The 18,948-nt window shown below is 35.4% G+C and overlaps 1 protein-coding gene across 6 annotated transcripts in view; it reads right to left on the bottom strand.

The window, feature by feature from the left end:
* MTMR2 (myotubularin related protein 2) overlaps positions 1 to 18,948 on the bottom strand; it is an 86,459-nt gene that overhangs the window by 34,169 nt on the left and 33,342 nt on the right. For 5 of the 6 annotated variants that reach the window (XM_050758028.1, XM_050758029.1, XM_050758032.1 and 2 more), the window contains one exon: positions 13,830 to 13,935. In XM_050758028.1, coding sequence (XP_050613985.1) covers positions 13,830 to 13,935 — 106 coding nt within the window. Of the gene's footprint in view, positions 1 to 13,282; positions 13,356 to 13,829; positions 13,936 to 18,948 lie in introns of those variants that run through there. The other variant, XM_050758034.1, reaches the window with a different exon arrangement.

The raw sequence follows: 18,948 nt of genomic DNA on the forward strand, positions 1-18,948 counted from the left end.
ATTCAGAAAACAGAGTTAATGTTGAGGGCAAACTTGAAAAGTGCTGTAAGAATTTGAAGGAAAAAAACAAAGATAACATCATCATGGAAAATAATCAAGAAAATAATCGCATTTTCTAAATGAAAAAAAAAATCAATAGGAGCAAAAAGTCCAATACATAATTGATGTTGATCAGAAGAATTTACCATGTTCCACCCAAAATCAATGAACAGAGACACATCTAGTTGCACCCTGGCAAATTTTTTTGAACTAAAAGAATTAAAATATAAACTATAAGAATATAGGCAAAAAAAAATTACCTTTGAAGAAAGCAAAATCAAGTTAGCTTCAAGGTTATCTATAATACCATATTCTACAAGACAATAACAAAATGTCATCAAAGCTGTGAAGGAATATGCTCCCATAAAGTGTTTAATGGCAGCAGGATGTCATTCTCAGATAGCCAGGTCTCAGAAAATACAACCCAGAAATACCTTTTAGAGAAAAAAAAAAGAAAAAAATACCTTAAACTATAATTCAGCTAAAAAGGGAAAATCAGAATTAAAATATACAAGGGATTTGTGGTGTACCGCAAAACCTTACGTTTCATATCCTAAGAACTCCTAAAAAAACTCCACATTCACAACCACCATACTGACCTCTTAGTCTTAGTTTCACCATTCTTATTATTAACATGATATTAATACCCACCTTAAAAGTTAGCAACTATGAAATCAAGATAACTGCACCATAAAGAGATTTGCAAAACACCGTGAAAATGAAAACAACAACAACAACAAAAAATAGAGACAATCCCTGGCTTACAATGGTTCAAGTTATGGTATTTTCAACTTACAACGGGTTTATCTGGATGTCACTCCATCACAGGTCGAGGAAAATCTGTACTTATTATTCACATAATAGAAGCATCAACAGAAGTTTTCACTGTCTTTTACCAAAATGGCCTATTCACATGATGCTTTTTTCTCTTCTCTAGAGATTCCCTGTATGACACACTTTCTCTAATACTCATCAAAGGGATTAATATTTGAGAAAGCATGTCATATAGGGAACCATAAGTCAATCTCTCCCTGACTCCTAACTACTACATTCTAGATTTAGCTACAGAACAGTAAGCATCTAACGGTTCTAAGGAAAGCAGCAAATCTTTTCCCTTTCATTTCTTATGAGGACTGAAGATAGCTGCAATATTCCAAAGAGTCTGACACAACTTAGGAAAATTAACAGAATAATGTCTACCTGAGAGAATAAAGGAGATGGCTTGAGAAATAAAAATGGAGTAAAAGTTTAGGGTATCCTAGTAAAGGGTTTCAAAGATGCCTTCAGCAAGAGAGTCCATATCATATGGGTCCATTTACATGAAATTCTGCAACAGACTCCAGTATGAAAAAATTCAAAACAGTTGTTGCTATGGGGATGAGAATGAGAGTGTGGACTGAAAAGGGGCATGATGAAAGTATTTGGGGTGACAAGTTCTACATCTTGACAGGGATTTGGGTTGTACAGGTGTATGCATTTTTCTAAACTCACAGAATGTACACTTAAGATTTCTGTATTTCAATAGGTATAAATTTTATATCAAAAGAAAAACCACATATATTTATTTGCATGCTGACATATTTAGTTGGAAAAGTACTGATGTCTGCAATTTACTTTGAAATGCATCAAAAAGTAAGTTAGATGAATAGATGGATGGAGGGATACACAGATGATGGATGTCAGATAAAAACAAGGAAATAGGGTAAAATGTTAATAGCAGAATTCTGATGGTGGATACAGCTGGGTCCTTTGTAAACTTTATTTTGTGTTCAGAAATTTTTATAATAAAATACTGGGGAGAAGTCAAGGACTTTAAACTTGACCAGTCATGTAAAAAAAAAAAAAAAAATCACTGTAGGCCTTTGATAGGGGCAGATGGCATGGTCAAGGAAGGAACGGAACCGAAAAGGATGAAGATGAAATGATGATAATCTACGAAAGGAAACAGAATCCTGGATTAGTCTATGGTAACAGAAATAAAGAGAAATATGATACATTGAAAACTGATCAAATCTGACCCTAGGCTTATAAAAAAATAGAAATAATTATATGAATAATACTTGATGATTTTTACTTGACAGGAACTGCAACTCAGATATGTCAGCAATGGAAGAAGAGAGAAAGCAGATTCAATGAATAAATGAAGTGAGGTCAAAACAAGAGAGGCAACTCAAAAACACCAGGAACGTATCTTGTTAAAATGGGGGTTAGGAACCAAGAGAGCAAAGCCAGTCTGGTCCATTAGGTTTTTCTGCCTTCACATGTAAATATCTTTAGTGGAGAATACATTAGGTTTTCCTGCCTTCACATGTAAATATCTTTAGTGGAGAATAAGTTACATAACCCTCAGATATGAGGGAAGAAAATTCGCTACTGGAGAAATCCTCTAGAATACTTTAAGCACTTTCTCTTATTGGGTCAAAATAATGTTACTAACTGGCTAGCCAACCTGCTTTCTATCAGATGCATCAGAACCCTGCCTGTGTCTGGAGCTCTGGCCACATCAATAGGTAAGATTCCATAAAATGTGCTATTTGATAGCATTTAATACAATATTCAATCATTTTATTATCAAGAAGAAAAGTCTGATAATCTTATTAAAACTCTTACTTGAAAACAAAAGACACAAGACTAAAATTTATAATTCTTTTTTTATTCCTACTACATAATCAGTTTGGTATCCCTCCCTTCCCAGCTCTGATTTTCTTCCATGCCCACTTTATCAAATTATTTTCAAATTGTCCAGTAATTTTCCATGTAACTTTAACTTCTTTTTTCACTCCCTCCCTTTCTCTTCTCTCCCTCTCTTTCTCACACACAGAGGCACACAAACACAAAAATACACTCTCTTACACACACACAATTAGGAAATTACTATAAACTGGATCTAGAAGTTGGCAAGTTTAAGAGTCAATTTTCACATGGAGTGGTTAGATGGTAGAAAAACAGGAAAGAATTTGTCTGAAATCTGCAAAACACTAACTAATCACCACCTGAAAGGGAAAAATGAGTCTATACAGTTATAAACTATCCTCCACAGTCTTTTTTACATACTGTACTAAAACCCAGAAGAGAGGAAAAGGATTTTCTTAGTAACTTATTTTTTGTTGGATAATCCTTCTAAAGAAAACTGTTTATATCAATTATACTTTATTCTATGTTTTCTACAACTTGACTGACAAACCACAAAAGTGGGCAAATGAACCATGCAAACAAAAATTCTAACAAGGTAAAGCCACAGACTGGCATCTGGGATAGATCTTACTGGTTACACATTTGAAAGTACATCCAAGATCAAGCATAGGGAAGCCCCCCCACCTTTTTTTTTAATAACACAGTCAAGGACACTTTGGTTTTTCAGCTGAAACCACAACTAGTCAAAGCTGGAAAACGTTACATCACCATCCATAATTCAACAACAAAAACGATGACTATCTAAAGAAGAATGGCCTAGAAAGCATCACTTCATGCTACGGGTTGAACTGTGCCCTCCAATAAATAATGTTGTTGAAGTCTAACCACCAGTGCCTTAGAATGTGACCTAATTTGGAAACAGGGTTGTTGCAGATATAATTAGTTAAGATGAGGTCAAACTGGTGTAGGGTGGGCCCCTAATTCAATATGACTGGTATCCTCACAAGAAGACAGCAATGTGAAGAAACAGGGAGAATGCCCTGTGAAGAGGGAAGCAAAGACTGGACTGATGCATTTACAATCCAAGGAACATCAAAGATGGCTAACCCTCATGAGCAGCTATGAGAAAGGTATGGAATAGAATCTCCCTCAAAGCTCTCTTGGTTGGCAGGAGCCAACCCTGCTAACATCTTCATTTCTGATACCTAGGCTCCAGAACTATGAAAGAATAAATTTCTGTTGTTTTAAGCCACCTAGTTTGTGGTACTCTGTTATTATAGCAGCCCTAAGAAACGAATGCCTAATATCAATAAAAACTTTCAGATTTTAATCTTAAAATAAAAGTTTTCATAACTGTGAAAACTTTGAAGCAATCTGACCTTCAGTAGGTGAATGGATAAACAAAATGTGGTACATCATGCATAGGAGTATCATTCAGTAATAAAAAGAAATTAGCTATCAAGCCATGGAAAGACTTGAGGAATCTTAAAAGGATATTACTAAGTGAAAGAAGCCACTCTGAAAAGACTGCACACTAGATGATTCCAACTACATGACATTCTGGAAAAGGCAAAAATGTGGACAAAGAAAAAGATTAGTGATTGCCTGATGTTCAGGGAGAGGGGAAAATGAAAGAGGTGATGCAAATGGGATTTTTAGGGCACTGAAACTATTCTACATGATACAGTAACAATGAATATATGCCATCATACTTTTGTCAAAACCCATAGAATACACACCACAAAGTATGAACCCTAATGCAAACTATGTATGTTAGTATTAATATAAAAATGTATCAGTATCGTTTCATCAGTTGTAACAAATGCACCACACAAGGTACATTCAACGGAATGTCAATTCCTTAACTTTTCTGTAAAAACTTCCTGTATCTCTAAAGGGTAACACATTATTCTATACATCAGCTAAGTCATAATTTAATGCTTCCTTGACTCTCGTATTTAATCTATTTCTACATTTTGTCATGTCTCTTCCTTTCATTTCCCACACCACTAATGTAGCCCCACTTTTCCATCCATAAGGACTAGCCCCACACCTTCTGATGTCCTTCTGAGCTATACTTCAGACAGTCCTTTCCAATAAATGATGGCTTATAATAGATTATCTGCCCAAAACAAGAAAAACAGAAGATAGGTAGATAGATATATTATCTAAATTTCTTTCATTTCACTTCATACCAAGGAGAATGAGCCCAGTTTATGTACTGTTTTTAGAAGATCATTATTCATTCAGTGCCATTAACACTCTTGAAAGGTTATAATGCTCATTTATAAATGGGGTAATTGACCCTTATAGAAGTTAAGGAACTTTTCCAAGATGACATATATCTCCCAACAGTGGCTGGAATTGAACAGATGTCTGATTACACTAAGACCATGATCATAACATAACATCCCAAGCAAGCAAGGGATATGAAGGACCACAGGCTGAGAAAGAGATCAGAACAAGAGGTAAAAATGTGGAAGTCATCCAAAAAGAGATGACAGCTGAAACCACAAAGAAGAAAGAGAATGTGGAAGAAAGAGAGTGGGGAAAACAACGGATAAAGAAAACTTTAGCATTACCCCACTTATAAAAGAAGGAACAGCAAAGTACACAGAGGAGGGGAGGGCAGATGAGAAAGGAACCACATATTGTCACCAGATCTGAAACCTGGAATCATTATCTTTGACTCCTCTCTCCCCATAATCTGCAATGTTCAGGTAGCTTTGTGTACATTACACTCACTTATAATTTTTTCAGATTTGTTTTTTACCAAGCATTATGTCATTATCCTAGTACATGTCCTTTAGCAACTTTTACTTGGAATTATTCACATAGCCTCCAAACATGTCTTCATTCTTTCCATTCTACCTGTGCTTAACTAGTATCACCTCTTTATGTACCCACAGCCTCTTCTATCACTCCACCTACTATCGCCAACAAATGGGAGATTATTATTCACAATGTTCTTCTGTCCTTGGATTTTTAATCTATCTTGAAAAACAAATGGAGATCCACCATTCATTTCAGACTGCACATACTCAATAGTAAACATATAAATAATCTTAAAATCATCCTCCCCACTGAAAGGCATTTATATTGTTTCTAGACTTGTCATTACAAACTTGAGGATTATCTTGTCAAATTTTAACTATATTATTTATAGAATAAGCAAAAATTAAAATTTAAAAATACTGAGCTTTTCTGTTCGAATCAAGGTATGTCTTTCTATTTAAGTATTCATCTTTACCACTCAGCAGTTTTAAAGTTTCTTCACATAGTTTGTGCATATTTGTTTATTCCTAGATATTTTACATTTTTAATTGTTATTATAGAATTTTTCTTTCTCTTATATTACTATATTTATAATAGAAAGCTATAATTCTTATATATAAATTTTGCCTTTTAGTGTACCTTGTAATTTTTTTGTAAGTCAGACATGTACAAGGTACTAGGTAAAAAGAACTGAGGTAAACAGGCCTTTGGTGATGTGGTGAAGCAAGAGGGAAACTGTAAGATACTCGATACCCATTACTCGTGTGTTTTAGGAGGAGCTTGTATTTTCTCAACTGCATATATGTCTAAAATCAATATACAGTATGTTTTGTGTATTAAAATTTACTTAGCTAGATACCTTCTATCATAGAATATACCACAATTTATTATCAAATAATGTACATTTATCATGCACACAAATAATGTATAAGTAAGATCTTTATTCCAGTCTCCTGGAATAAATGTGGGACTTTTTACATTAGTAAAACTGGAACTGCTAAGAAGAATGAGCATTTGTAGATATTGCTGTATTTCTCTCTACTGTGGCTGTTTCAGCACTGTATGAGAATTCCCACTGCCCCACTTTTCAAACAATCCTTGGTATTATCAGACTTGTTAATTGTTTTGATATGATGAATGTGAAACAGGTTTTTTCAGTTGCTTTAAAAATGACATATCCCTGATTCCCTGATTATAGTGAGGTTTAACATTTTAAAATATATTGGTTAAACATTATGTACATATTTTTCCTTGAATTTCTTGTTCATAGACTTTCTCAACTTTCTGTTGGATTGCATTTTCTCTTATTAATTTGTAGATGCTCTTTGCATATTTGGGTACTAATCTTTTATCAGTTACACATACTCTTTGCAAGTCTACTATCCCAAAATGTGATTTGTCTTTTCATAATCTTCACATACGGAATTTGTCACTAAAGTTAGTAAATTTTAGCACAATAAAAATAACAAGCTTTTCTTTAAAAGTTAATACTTTAGTGTCTTACTTTAAATATTCTTCCTGATATCATAAATCATAACGATATTGTCATATATTTTCTTCTAGAATTTTAAAGTTTTTATTTTCAGTTTTAGGTTTTCAATCTAGTGAATCCAGTTGGTGTGCATGAGTTAGAAATTCAGCCTCTTCTGTTTTTAAACATGGCCAACCTAGCATTGATTACCAAATAGTTCATTCTTTCTCCCACTGATTTGTTATACTACATCTGTCATATACAGAGTTCCTACAGACATCAGTCTGTTCCTAAACTTGACTGCTTTATTCCTATTCTGATTTACTTTAGCTTTATGCCTGATTGGGTGAATCTCCCCACTTTATTTTTCCTCTGGGTTAATCGTGACCTTTTACCCTGGCATAAATTTTAGAGTCAGCTAAAACTTTGCCAAGTTCTGCAAAACAAACTTTTGAATTTTTTTGAAATTATATTCAATTAACAGATATATTTGAAAATATTTTGCATCTCCAGACTACTGAATTTACTCATCCTATTATTTGAATATTCTTTTAGCTTCCTTAATAAAGTTTTATAACTTTCTTCATCTAGTTCTTCCATATCTCATTTTAACTTATTCCTAAGTACTTTTGTTACTGTTGTAACTGGGATCTTCTTTAAATCACATTTTCTAAACATTTTTGCTAATGTACAGAAGCATGATCTTTTTATGTTATTTTATATCCGGCAACAGTGGTAAGCTATATAATTAGTTCTGGTAGTTTGTATATAGATTTTCTCAGATTTCCCATACAGACAATCCTCTACAAATAATGAAAGTTTTGTTTATTCCTTTCATTTCTTGTATCATTTATTATTTTTCTTTTCTTATTTTACTGGCTAGGATTTCCAGCATAATGCTGAATAAAAGTGGCGATAGTAATCATCTTGTTTCTAAGCTTAATGAACATATTTCTAGTATTTCATTATTAAGTATGAGGCTTATTGTAGAGTTCTGATGGATATCCTTTATCTGGCTAAGGTTGATTTTTTCAATTCCTAGATTCTTAAGAGTTGATATTGTTGGTAAGGGAGGTCGTGATGTTAATCATAAATAAATGCTAACAATCATTTCTTCTCTATTAAAATAATCATTATGTGATAGACACTATTTACTATCTAACATATGCTCTATGAGACACCTTAACTCATTCTAAATAGATCTGCATATTTTCAGTACATGTTAATATCACATTCACGGACATAGTCTAACTGAAAAATAATTCAATTGGCCGGGTGCAGTGGCTCACGCCTGTAATCCCAGCACTTTGGGAGGCCGAGGTGGGTGGATCACGAGATCAGAAGATCGACATCCTGGCTAACACGGTGAAACCCCATCTCTACTAAAAATACAAAAAATTAGCCAGGCATGGTGGCAAGCACCTGTAATCCCAACTACTGGGGAGGCTAGGGCAGGAGAATCACTTGAACCTGGGAGGCAGAGGTTGCAAGTGAGCTGAGACAGCACCAGTGCACTCCAGCCTAGGGGACAGAGTGAGACTCCCTCTTGAAAAAAAAAAAAATCCAATTATTTCTGGCCTTTAGTTTGTAAAGGAAATATGCATAACATAAATTTTGAAGATATAGACACATTTGCCTGATTTAAGCTATTACATACTTCAAGACAAGACAGATGGTTATGAACAAAATATATCCTTTATCATATACATGTACATAAGATATCTAAAACAAAGACATAAAAGACATAATTCTATTTAATATTTAATTCTGAATTGTTGACAAACATTGGTATAAAACCACAGGCTTCACAAAGGAAAGGAACTATTACATAGCTTGACTTTTATCTTTCAATAACCACCATTTGAGGCACATACTTTAATTAAAACCCAGCGCTATAAAAATTATAACTTACAAATAAGTGAAGCTATGCATTTGAATTTTAAAATCCTATATTTTATGGGATTTATTCTCCAGTGAGCAAATAAACAACCAGACATAAGTTCCCTGGGTTCTTAATTCTACTAAGTGGCCAGCTTCAGAAATACGTTCTAGTAAAAGCAAGCCTAATTTTAAAAATTGCAAATGAGTTATTTCTTTAAAATGCATTACTTAAAATTCTACATAAAAGAATACTACATTTTTAAGTTTTAAAACTGAAATTAAATAAGTTTTACTTCCAGAGGGAGAACAACTGAAGCAAAGAGAAAACACTACAATTATGTCACCAGAAAAGCATAATTCCATTTACAAAGCCTGGATTTGTGCCCAATTTTTCCGAAATACATCTACCGGATTACATCTCTATAAGACTTTTTCCATAAAAACAAGGATAACAAGGCAAAAAAGTAATACAAATAGAATTCCACTTGAAAAATCAAAGTTCAACATATATCTACACTAGTTCCATCCCCAGCCCATTTTCCATTCTGCTTTACTAATGCAGAGGCAACAAATCTTGTTTGAATACAAAATTCTTAATAGAAAAAGCTTTCATATTTAGCTGTTAATCTACTAAGGCACTATCCTTTCAGGAAAGTGCCATCATACAGTACCTATAGCAAAAAACCTACACAATTTAATCTTTTTAATGAAACTGGATTAGCTTTTCAATGTATTATGTTCTCTACACTTTCTATTTAAAAGCTGTTACTAAAGGAGCTTATAAAATGTGAAGGCTCAGGACACAAATAAGCAATGAGGCTGTGTGAAGAACTGGAAGCCTAGAGGTTAACCAACTTCAAATCATCTGTGAATGATAATTTTCAATAACGCTACACCAAACCCTTCATCATACATATAAAGAGCCAAACCATAGTCAGTCAAAATGCAACACATCACTGTCTGCAGTTAGTTTTGCCTGTAATTAAAACACTACCACTTTATGGTTGCTAAAGGTATACACATGAAAAGCAATCATCGTCAATTTAAAAAATTGAAAAAGGAAATCAAATTTTGTTATAAAACTCTCCTTTTCTGGTTACTTAGAAAAGCATTTCTCAAATATTTATTAAGAAAGTAATATTGAAACCACTATTTTCATCCCCCAAAATGTATAAAAGATATTCCTTTTTAATCAAGAAAATTTCATTTAGCATTTAAAAAAGCTTAGCAGCAAAATTGTGGGAGGAGTCTCTCCCAGTAATGTATCCTACAAGAGTATGAATGACGTGAGACAAAATAAGGGCAACAGCCAACTGTGCCGCTAAGCACATGATTTCATTCACCCTTTCTGACTGTCAGGTTCTTCATTTGTCAAATGGGAATAATAACAACTGGATCACAGGATTGTTGAGAAAGTTAAAAGAGATGAGTCATGTATGAATATCTACCACAGTAGCAGGCTAGACATTTTTTTAACTATCAGAAGCACATCCCTTCTCCCACCCCAACCTTCCCCGCAAGAGAAATCCACATATACATTTGAAATCAGGCTGGATTTTTTAAACGATACTAACATTTAATTTAATGTTACTCATTCATCTCCCTCCAGCAAGTGAAGACTATAATTCAAGTAAAGATATATTTAACAACTAAAGATACCTTTAAAAATGAGAAAAATGGGTAACATGTAGCTTAACAACATAGTACTTTTCCTTTTTTCTCTGCCCCTTTAGGCACTCTCCTAGGGAAAGAACAGTTAACCTTTGTTGCCTAAAACCATATTCTCCTTAATCTAACAGCTATCTGCTTATTCAGCAAATAAAAATAATGTGAGGGTCTTCCTAAATTGTGAAAGATCCTAAATTATAAGGCACTAACGGGGATACATTTGAACTCTGCAAACACAGCTGATGTATAAATCTGACAGACTCCCTTTGTAACCTAGTGCTAAGGTAGTCATGTAATTCAGGACACTTACGTCCAACGTTAAACCTGAAGTGACAACAGGCATAAAGAGGTCTATTCCAGACAAATGTGCATTTATAATCACCCTACCCATTGTATTATCTCAAAATTGTACATGTGCAAAATGACCTTTTGCCTCAGAAGAAAAAGGCTTTGTTACTTTTTCTTTTGTAAAAAAAATCACAACTAAACACACCTAGTGGCTAGATATTGTTTTCCAAAAAAAGGAACCAGGGCTCCTATGAAAACTGGATGATGATTCTAGAACTGAGAGAGGAAATATATATTATGAGTCTGGAGCATCTTGTCAGGCCAGAAAATAAGCAAGGGTTCAAAAACACAATGATGAGAGTATGGCAAAGGAACAAAAGATCTGACTGAAAGAACTCTCGATTTGAAGCTGGAATCAATAAAGTTGTTCTGGATTGTAACAAAAAGTATAAAATAAATATCCATGAATCCATAAGATAAATAAAAGATTAAACAAATCAATAAATGGTAGAAACAATTCTCCCATGCAGAATTCAAAAAAATGCTGTTAGATGTTCCACCCTCTAGGAGGTAGAGTATAACCCCCTACTCCTTAAGTGTGGGCTGTGCATAACAACTTCTTTCCGAAAAGTACAGTATGTGGGTAGGGGAGGGGCTCAGGGAATAATTACAGTGAAAAAACCTAACACTGCCTCAACCAAGTGATCAAGGTTAACATCAGCAGTGATGTCATGTTGATAGTACATACCCTTAATAAAATGTGATGAAATGGCACTTTACCTCTGTGACCTTCCTCCCCAAGACACATAACCCCAGTTGAATAATGAGTAAAATGTCATATGGTCTATAAAATACCATCAAGTCATCAAAAACAAGATACAGTCTGATACAGTCATCAAAAACAAGAAAAGTCTAAGAAACTGTCCCAGCCAAGAGAAACCTAAGACGACATAACTACTAAATGTAATGTGGCATCCTGCATGGGTAGGATCCTAGAACAAAAAGAACATTAGGTAAAAACTAAGGATATTTGAATAAAGTGTGGACTTTAATAATAACATATCAATATTGGTTCATTATGTGGAACAAATGTAGCTTACTAATATGTTATAATGGGTGGAACTGGATGCAAAGTAGATGGGAACTCTGTATTATCTTTGCAATTTTTCTATGACTCTAAAACTGTTCTAAAATTAAAAGTTTAAGAAAAATTAGAAAACCTTAAAATATTTTATATAGAGATTAACATTATGCACTATGGCCCTCATTCTGTCCAAATATAAGCCAGTCATTCACTATTTATGATATTCATGTTGTCCTGAGGAAATGATGGAGGTCTACATGCAGAGAGAAGTTGACAGTGGAGAATCCTCCTTCATCTATCCATTTTCAGCATCCTGCAGTGTACTGCACTTCACATGTATGTCAAGTTAAGTAGTTTAAACTAATACTCACAAGTACACACAAATGGTTTAAAACGTCTCAGACAAGAAACAGCAGGTAGAACATAGGCATAAGCAAGTAGCCAAAGTGACATTCCTTCATTCCTCGTATGAGTTCTTTATCAGTGACAATATGAGGTTAGTTGTTATTCAAAGATGCTTTTAACTAATGAAATGTGACCAGAAGTAGGCCAAGACATTTCAAAATTATTAAGAAGTCTATCAGCCCTTAGTGGATTTTTATTAATGTAATGAATAAACAAACGTTAGATACATATATTTTAAAATAGTAACAACTTGAGAAGCAACAACGGATTTATAACCATTCTTATTAACAATGAACCCTGCCCTTTGTATGAAGATAACAGCTAATGATAGCATGACGTTTTCATAATTAGCACAAGATATATCCAGATTACGAAGATAAGCCTTTCTAATTTTTAGTGATGTTTAAAATCATGCTACTCCCAATCTAATATTTTATGAAATTTCACAAAAGGTAATGACAAATATGCAGAAGATTTTACAGATGTTGTCTTCTTGTTGAATTCTGGGAAATGGATGAAAATGATGTAAGTATCCTCAACATATGCTCAACAGCAAATGACTTCCTTAAGGAAAACAATGTTGTAGCTAAAATTGTGTAAGTGTAACCAGTAAGAAAGCAGCCACTTGTTTGGAATAACCTGCACATTGTGCACATGTACCCTAGAACATAAAGTATAATAATAAAAATTAAAAAAAAAAAAAAAAAGATTCTGACATGCTATCCATCATATGAGGATACAAGACAACATACCCTCATCAGATAATGGATTTACCAGCACCTTGATCTTGGACTTCCCAGCTTCCAGAACCATGAGAAATAAATGTTTATTGTTTTGTGTTTTTTAGGGAAAAAAAAAAAGTTATGAAGTAAGGTTAAAGGGTTAGCACTACACATATAATTCATTTTTTCAATCATTCATAGACAAGCAGTTATAGAAAAGTAGATGAATCCAGAAATGTATAGAGTGCTACAGGATATCGCTAATGTGGTTAATTTCATAGAAACAAGACCTTTAATAAATAGAGGAATACTTACAAACTATAATGAGATGTGTAGGAACTATCACACAGTGTTTAAGTGACTTAGCTCCCGAACTGGACTGCATGGGCTGGAACACCGGCAATAGAATTTATTAGCTATGAGATCTTGGACACATTACTTAATCTCTACAAGTTATTATCATCCATAGACTGGTGACAGAATTGGTGAATGTTTTACAAGAGATAATTCATGTATAGCACTTAGAACAATGCTTGGCACACAGTATGTATTCAATAAATGTTAGCTATTATTGGTTACTATTATGAGAATAATCATAAAAATCTTTTATACCACAAAAAATTCATTAATCATCTTTTGGCAAAGAACTTAGAGGTGATCAACCTCAGATATGAATTACACATTTTTCTTTTACAAATAAGTAAGCATTCCAAATTTGCTGGCCTATTCTGTGATATTTTGTAAACCAGGGTCTATGAGAATACTCCATCAGTATCTCCTGCTAAATTAGTTATACTGATAGTGTTAGCCACAAATATCTAACAGAAAGTACTTCATCAGAATTTTAAAATAGTATACATACCCTCAAATCAGGAGAAAAGTTGTCAGCAGAAGTTGAAATGGAATCTGATGACACAACAGAAGCTGATTTTGTATGCACTGAATTCTCTGAATGAGAAGTGGAGGCACTACAAAATACAAAAGTACAGTATGTTGGAAAAGTGGCGGCTTCAAAGACCAGTTTCAGACATTGTATTTTATATAGCTCCAATACTTATTAAAATTCCCACAGCCAACTAAGTTCTGCTTTGCCTATTCAATCTTATTTGTAAATCTTAACAAATTACAAACTATTCCTGCTGGGTCAAGTATTCTTACGATATAAGTTCCCTCTGGACAGACTCCCAATACTCATGAAGACACTCCAGGATAATTCCTTCTTTTTATCCATTCACCCATCCATTCATTCATCCAAAGAACATTCATTAAGTGGTCCAATGTACAAAACCACTACACCAGGCACTGTGATTTGAAAATAAATACGACATCATCCTCATGTTCATGAAGCTCACAAGCTTGTGACACAGACAAGTAAATAAGTGGTGCAATGTGATGACTATAAATAGAAACACATACACACACACACACACACACACACAAACACCCCACATACATACAAGTATCTACGGGAGAAAAGAAAAGGAAGCAGCCAATTCTGGCCAGAAAGTTCAGGGAAGATGTCTCAGAGGAGATGATATTCAAACTGAGTCTCGAAAGATAGGAGATCATCAGACAAACAAGGAAATTTCAAAAACCAACAAAAGGCAATGCAAAGGTATAGAAGTATCAAAGTCTACAGAACATCTCAGACACTACAAATAGTTGAATAAGGCTGAATGGATAAAAGAACAGATAAAGATGGAAAGAGAAGCTCTTTGTACCTTGTACCTTCCCACCACATCAAACAGCCCTGCCTTAAGTATCTACTTCTTCCATTATAAGTAATCACTCGACAGTTACTTTTACTTTCTTAAATTCCTATAGAGGTTTTTTTTTTTTTTGAGACAGAGTTTCACTCTTGTCACCCAGACTGGAGTGCAATGGTGCGATCTCGGGTCACTGCAACCTCTGCCTCACAGGTTCAAGCGATGCTCCTGTCTCAGCCTCCTGAGTAGCTGGGATTACAGGCACCTGCCCCCATACCCGACTAATTTTTGAATTTTTGTATTTTTGTAGAGACGAGGTTTCACCATGTTGGCCAGGCTGGTCTTGAAGTCCTGACCTCAAGTGATGCACCTGCTTCGGTCTCCCAAAGTGCTGGGATTACAGGTGTGAGCCACCGTGCCTGGCCAAACTTCTGATACCTGATCACACTTTCATTGTTTATTTTATCTCACCAACTAGTGCCCCAAGAACAAAAATTATGTCTTTTTGGGGGGAGGGGGGAGCACGGGGGAGAAATGAGGTCTCACTATGTTATCCAGGCTATTCTCCTCAAACTCCTGGCCTCAAACGATCCTCTCACTCAGCCTCCAGAAGTATCGGGATTTCACGCATGGACTACCATGCTCAAGCCTATACTTCTTTTTTATTTTCCACAAAATCTACTTTAGGACCTGTGTACACTGTTAATATGTATTATGCTTGTTAAATTTTAAAATCTGTGACAATATGCCACAAACTGAATAACTGATTCATTTCCTCTTATCAGTAAAACAAAGTTAAAATTATTTAAGGTAAGATCAATGGTAGAAAAACCTCAAATACCTTGAATTGAGTCTTTAAGTTCAGATTTTCAAAAATGTATTTTTCTAAAACATATTAAAAGTCTTCCTTATACCAGAAGTCAAAATTTTTTTCACTAGATTTTGAGGAAATACTTCACCTTTGAGTTGTGATAGTATTAAGAACCATTTAGCTTTAAAACAAATTCCATTTATTCATTACAAACCTGTCTATAACAAGAATATCTAAAATACTTATACAATGTTCAAATCACCTCCCCCAAAAAGAAATTGTCACTTCATTTAAATGAATGAAAAGTGGTATTCTGGTGCAAACACAACATAGTATTTCCAACAACCTATACTATTATACAAAAAAGTAGTCATAAGAAATTATATGGCCGGGCGCGGTGGCTCAAGCCTGTAATCCCAGCACTTTGGGAGGCCGAGACGGGCGGATCACGAGGTCAGGAGATTGAGACCATCCTGGCTAACACGGTGAAACCCCGTCTCTACTAAAAAATACAAAAAACTAGCCGGGCGCGGTGGCGGGCGCCTGTAGTCCCAGCTACTGGGGAGGCTGAGGCAGGAGAATTGCGTGAACCCGGGAGGCGGAGCCTGCAGTGAGCTGAGATCCGGCCACTGCACTCCAGCCTGGGCAACAGCGCGAGACTCTGTCTCAAAAAAAAAAAAAAAAAAAAAAAAAAAAAAAGAAATTATATTACATAGTTTTATAATGTAAGGAAAGAAAAAGTGATAGGCTGTGAATGTTTTCCTTTTTCTTTGTATATAAATTCTGATTAAATGTCATTTTCCTTAAAATAACAGGTAAAATAACCAAATTTTAAGCACAGTACTTTGACAGACATTGTTAGCTTCCTACTTCAAATAAATTCCCCTTTCTCTCTGACTTTGATCAGGGTAGATTGTGCCCTGCTGAAGATAAGAGGCTTGCTATTCTCTTCCTTGTGGCTAGGAGAGCCATGTGAGTCAATTCCAGTCAGTGGGATTTAGCGGGAAATCTGCTAATGATTATAGAAACCTTTTATTTTCTTAATAAAGAGGAGCAGAAACAGCAGGGCAGTCTTTATCCTTTCCCATTTCTCTTGCCTGAAATAAGAATGTAAAGTTTGGAAACACAAGAGCCATCTTATAAACATTAGCAAGATGCTGGCCTGCTGAGGACAGGGAGCCAAAGAATAGGATGAGCATAGGTTTTTGTAGCATCACTAGGCCAACAACTCTCTACCTCTGGAATTCTTGTTATGTAACATAAATGGGTGAGCATGGCTGTGTGTGCCTGTAGTCCAAGATGCTTGAGAGACTGAGGCAGAAGGATCACTTGAGCCCAGGAATTTGAGACCAGCCTGGGCAACATGCCAAGAATCCATCTCAAAAAATTAAATAAAATAAAAACTTTTTAATAAAATAAATGAACTAAAATGTTTAAAATCTCTGCAATAGAGTCTGTTCTATACAGTCAAACACAATATAGCAATCAACATCTCAAAAAGTCTAGTTATGGCAAGTTCAAATGTATAATGCTATTTTATATGCATATGCCTTTCTGGGAGAACAGAAAACCTCTTAAAGGCAATTGAATATAACTTGAAATTATAGAAAGTGTATTACCTAGAAGAATAATACTGACAGAAAGACTATTGTAGCATGTAGCGCCAAGAAACCAAATGGCTCTCTGGTTGGGTGTGGTGGCTCACGCCTGTAATCCCAGCACTTTGGGAGGCCGAGGAGGATGGATCGCTTGAGCCCAGGAGTTCAAGACCAGCCTGGGCAACATGGTGAAACCCCCTCTCTACTAAAAATAAAAAATTAGCCAGGAGTGGTGGCACATGCCTGTAGTTCCAGCTACTCAGGAGGCTGAAGCATGAGAATCATTTGAACCTGGCAGGTAGAGGTTGCAATGAGCTGAGATCATACCACTTCCCTCCAGCCTGGACAACAGAGCAAGACTCTGTCACCAAAAAAAAAAAAAAAAAAAAAAAAAAAAAAAAAAACCAAATGGCTCTTTAGAGCCAAAGCATAAAGTAAATAAATTTAAGAGAGAGAAAATAACAAATCCAGGTACTGGAACTTGTACTTTGCAGTCTCAGATTCAAAGAATCAGTCTTTCAAGCCAAAGTGTGGTAAACAGCCTTTAATTATTACCTTCTCTTTTCAGACACATAAACACAGGCAGATATTATAATCCACAGTGTTATAGTTGAATAAGCACTAATGTATATTTCTGTGTAACCAGTCTACAAAGGGTTTCACTCTCCAGGCAAATACTGAGGAGCTGGAGGGGTACAGTGTGGGAATACATCATAGTACTGTTCTCATGATTATGGCAGAAACGCGCGCGCGCACGCACGCGCACACACACACACACACACACACACACACAGAGAGAGGCAGAGAGGGGGGGAGAGAGGGAGGAGAGAGAGCACACAGGAGAGAGGGAGAGAGAGAACGAGAGGGAGACAGCATGTGAGAGAGCGAGTAATCACACAGGCGCACACAAGCGCAGCAGAACTGTTAAAACTTCTGGTATAAATGTGAAGTGCTGCCTTTAGCAGCTACTCAGACTGAAGGTGGCCATGGGCACACTAGGATGCATAGTTCTCTTTTCTGTAGTTGTTTGTTTTCTTCTGTCATACTGGCTCTGTACATGCTTGTAGTCACCATAGCTACCGGTATAACACACGCTAATTTCCACTGCTTTTTTTCCACTTCTCCCTTGCTCATCTTGAAGTCAAGCTCTCTATGTTTATTTTTTATGAACTGTTCCACAAACAAGCTCTGTATTTCCCAAAATTCATGCCTTTGCTTTAGGGCTTTCCAAAATAGAATATTCCTTTACCCTAATCTATTTAATAACATCCTACCTACCCTCTAAGACCTGGTTTAAAAACCTAGCTTCTCCAAGAAGTCTTGGAGTCTTCCAAGAAGGTCTTCCAGTTGGAACTAAACTCTCAGTCTTCTACACTTTCATAGACTTTATCTATAACTGCACTTAACACTTCCCACATTAGACTAGAGAACTTCAGTTACATGGCCACCTCTTTTTTAAATTACAAACTCCAAAGAATAAGAATCTTGTAATTAGCAAGGCATTTGAACTTGGAGCAGAAACTGCAGTCTCTAACTTCATTAAGTAACCGATACCATTTTGGTCCTCAGATTTCCTAGGCCTACACACTTCACCTCAGTCCATCCAAACATTCCTGTTTTCCTTGTCAACCTGGGCCTCTCTTCCACGTGCTAAAACTTCTACTCAACACTCTGTCGCATATGTTCATTACCATATTACTATGTGTTTCCTATACCCCACTTTTCTCTGTCCAAGCCTTCTTCAACTACTAACTCTCTTCCTAATCTTCATCTGAATGTTTTTGTCCACAGTGAATAAACTCCCCTACATCTTTAACAGGATTCTCCCCTTCACCTCTGCCTCAACTGACCTTCCCTCACAGGAAT

Source organism: Macaca thibetana, chromosome 14 (genome assembly GCF_024542745.1).
Source record: "Macaca thibetana thibetana isolate TM-01 chromosome 14, ASM2454274v1, whole genome shotgun sequence".
Lineage (NCBI taxonomy): Eukaryota > Metazoa > Chordata > Mammalia > Primates > Cercopithecidae > Macaca > Macaca thibetana.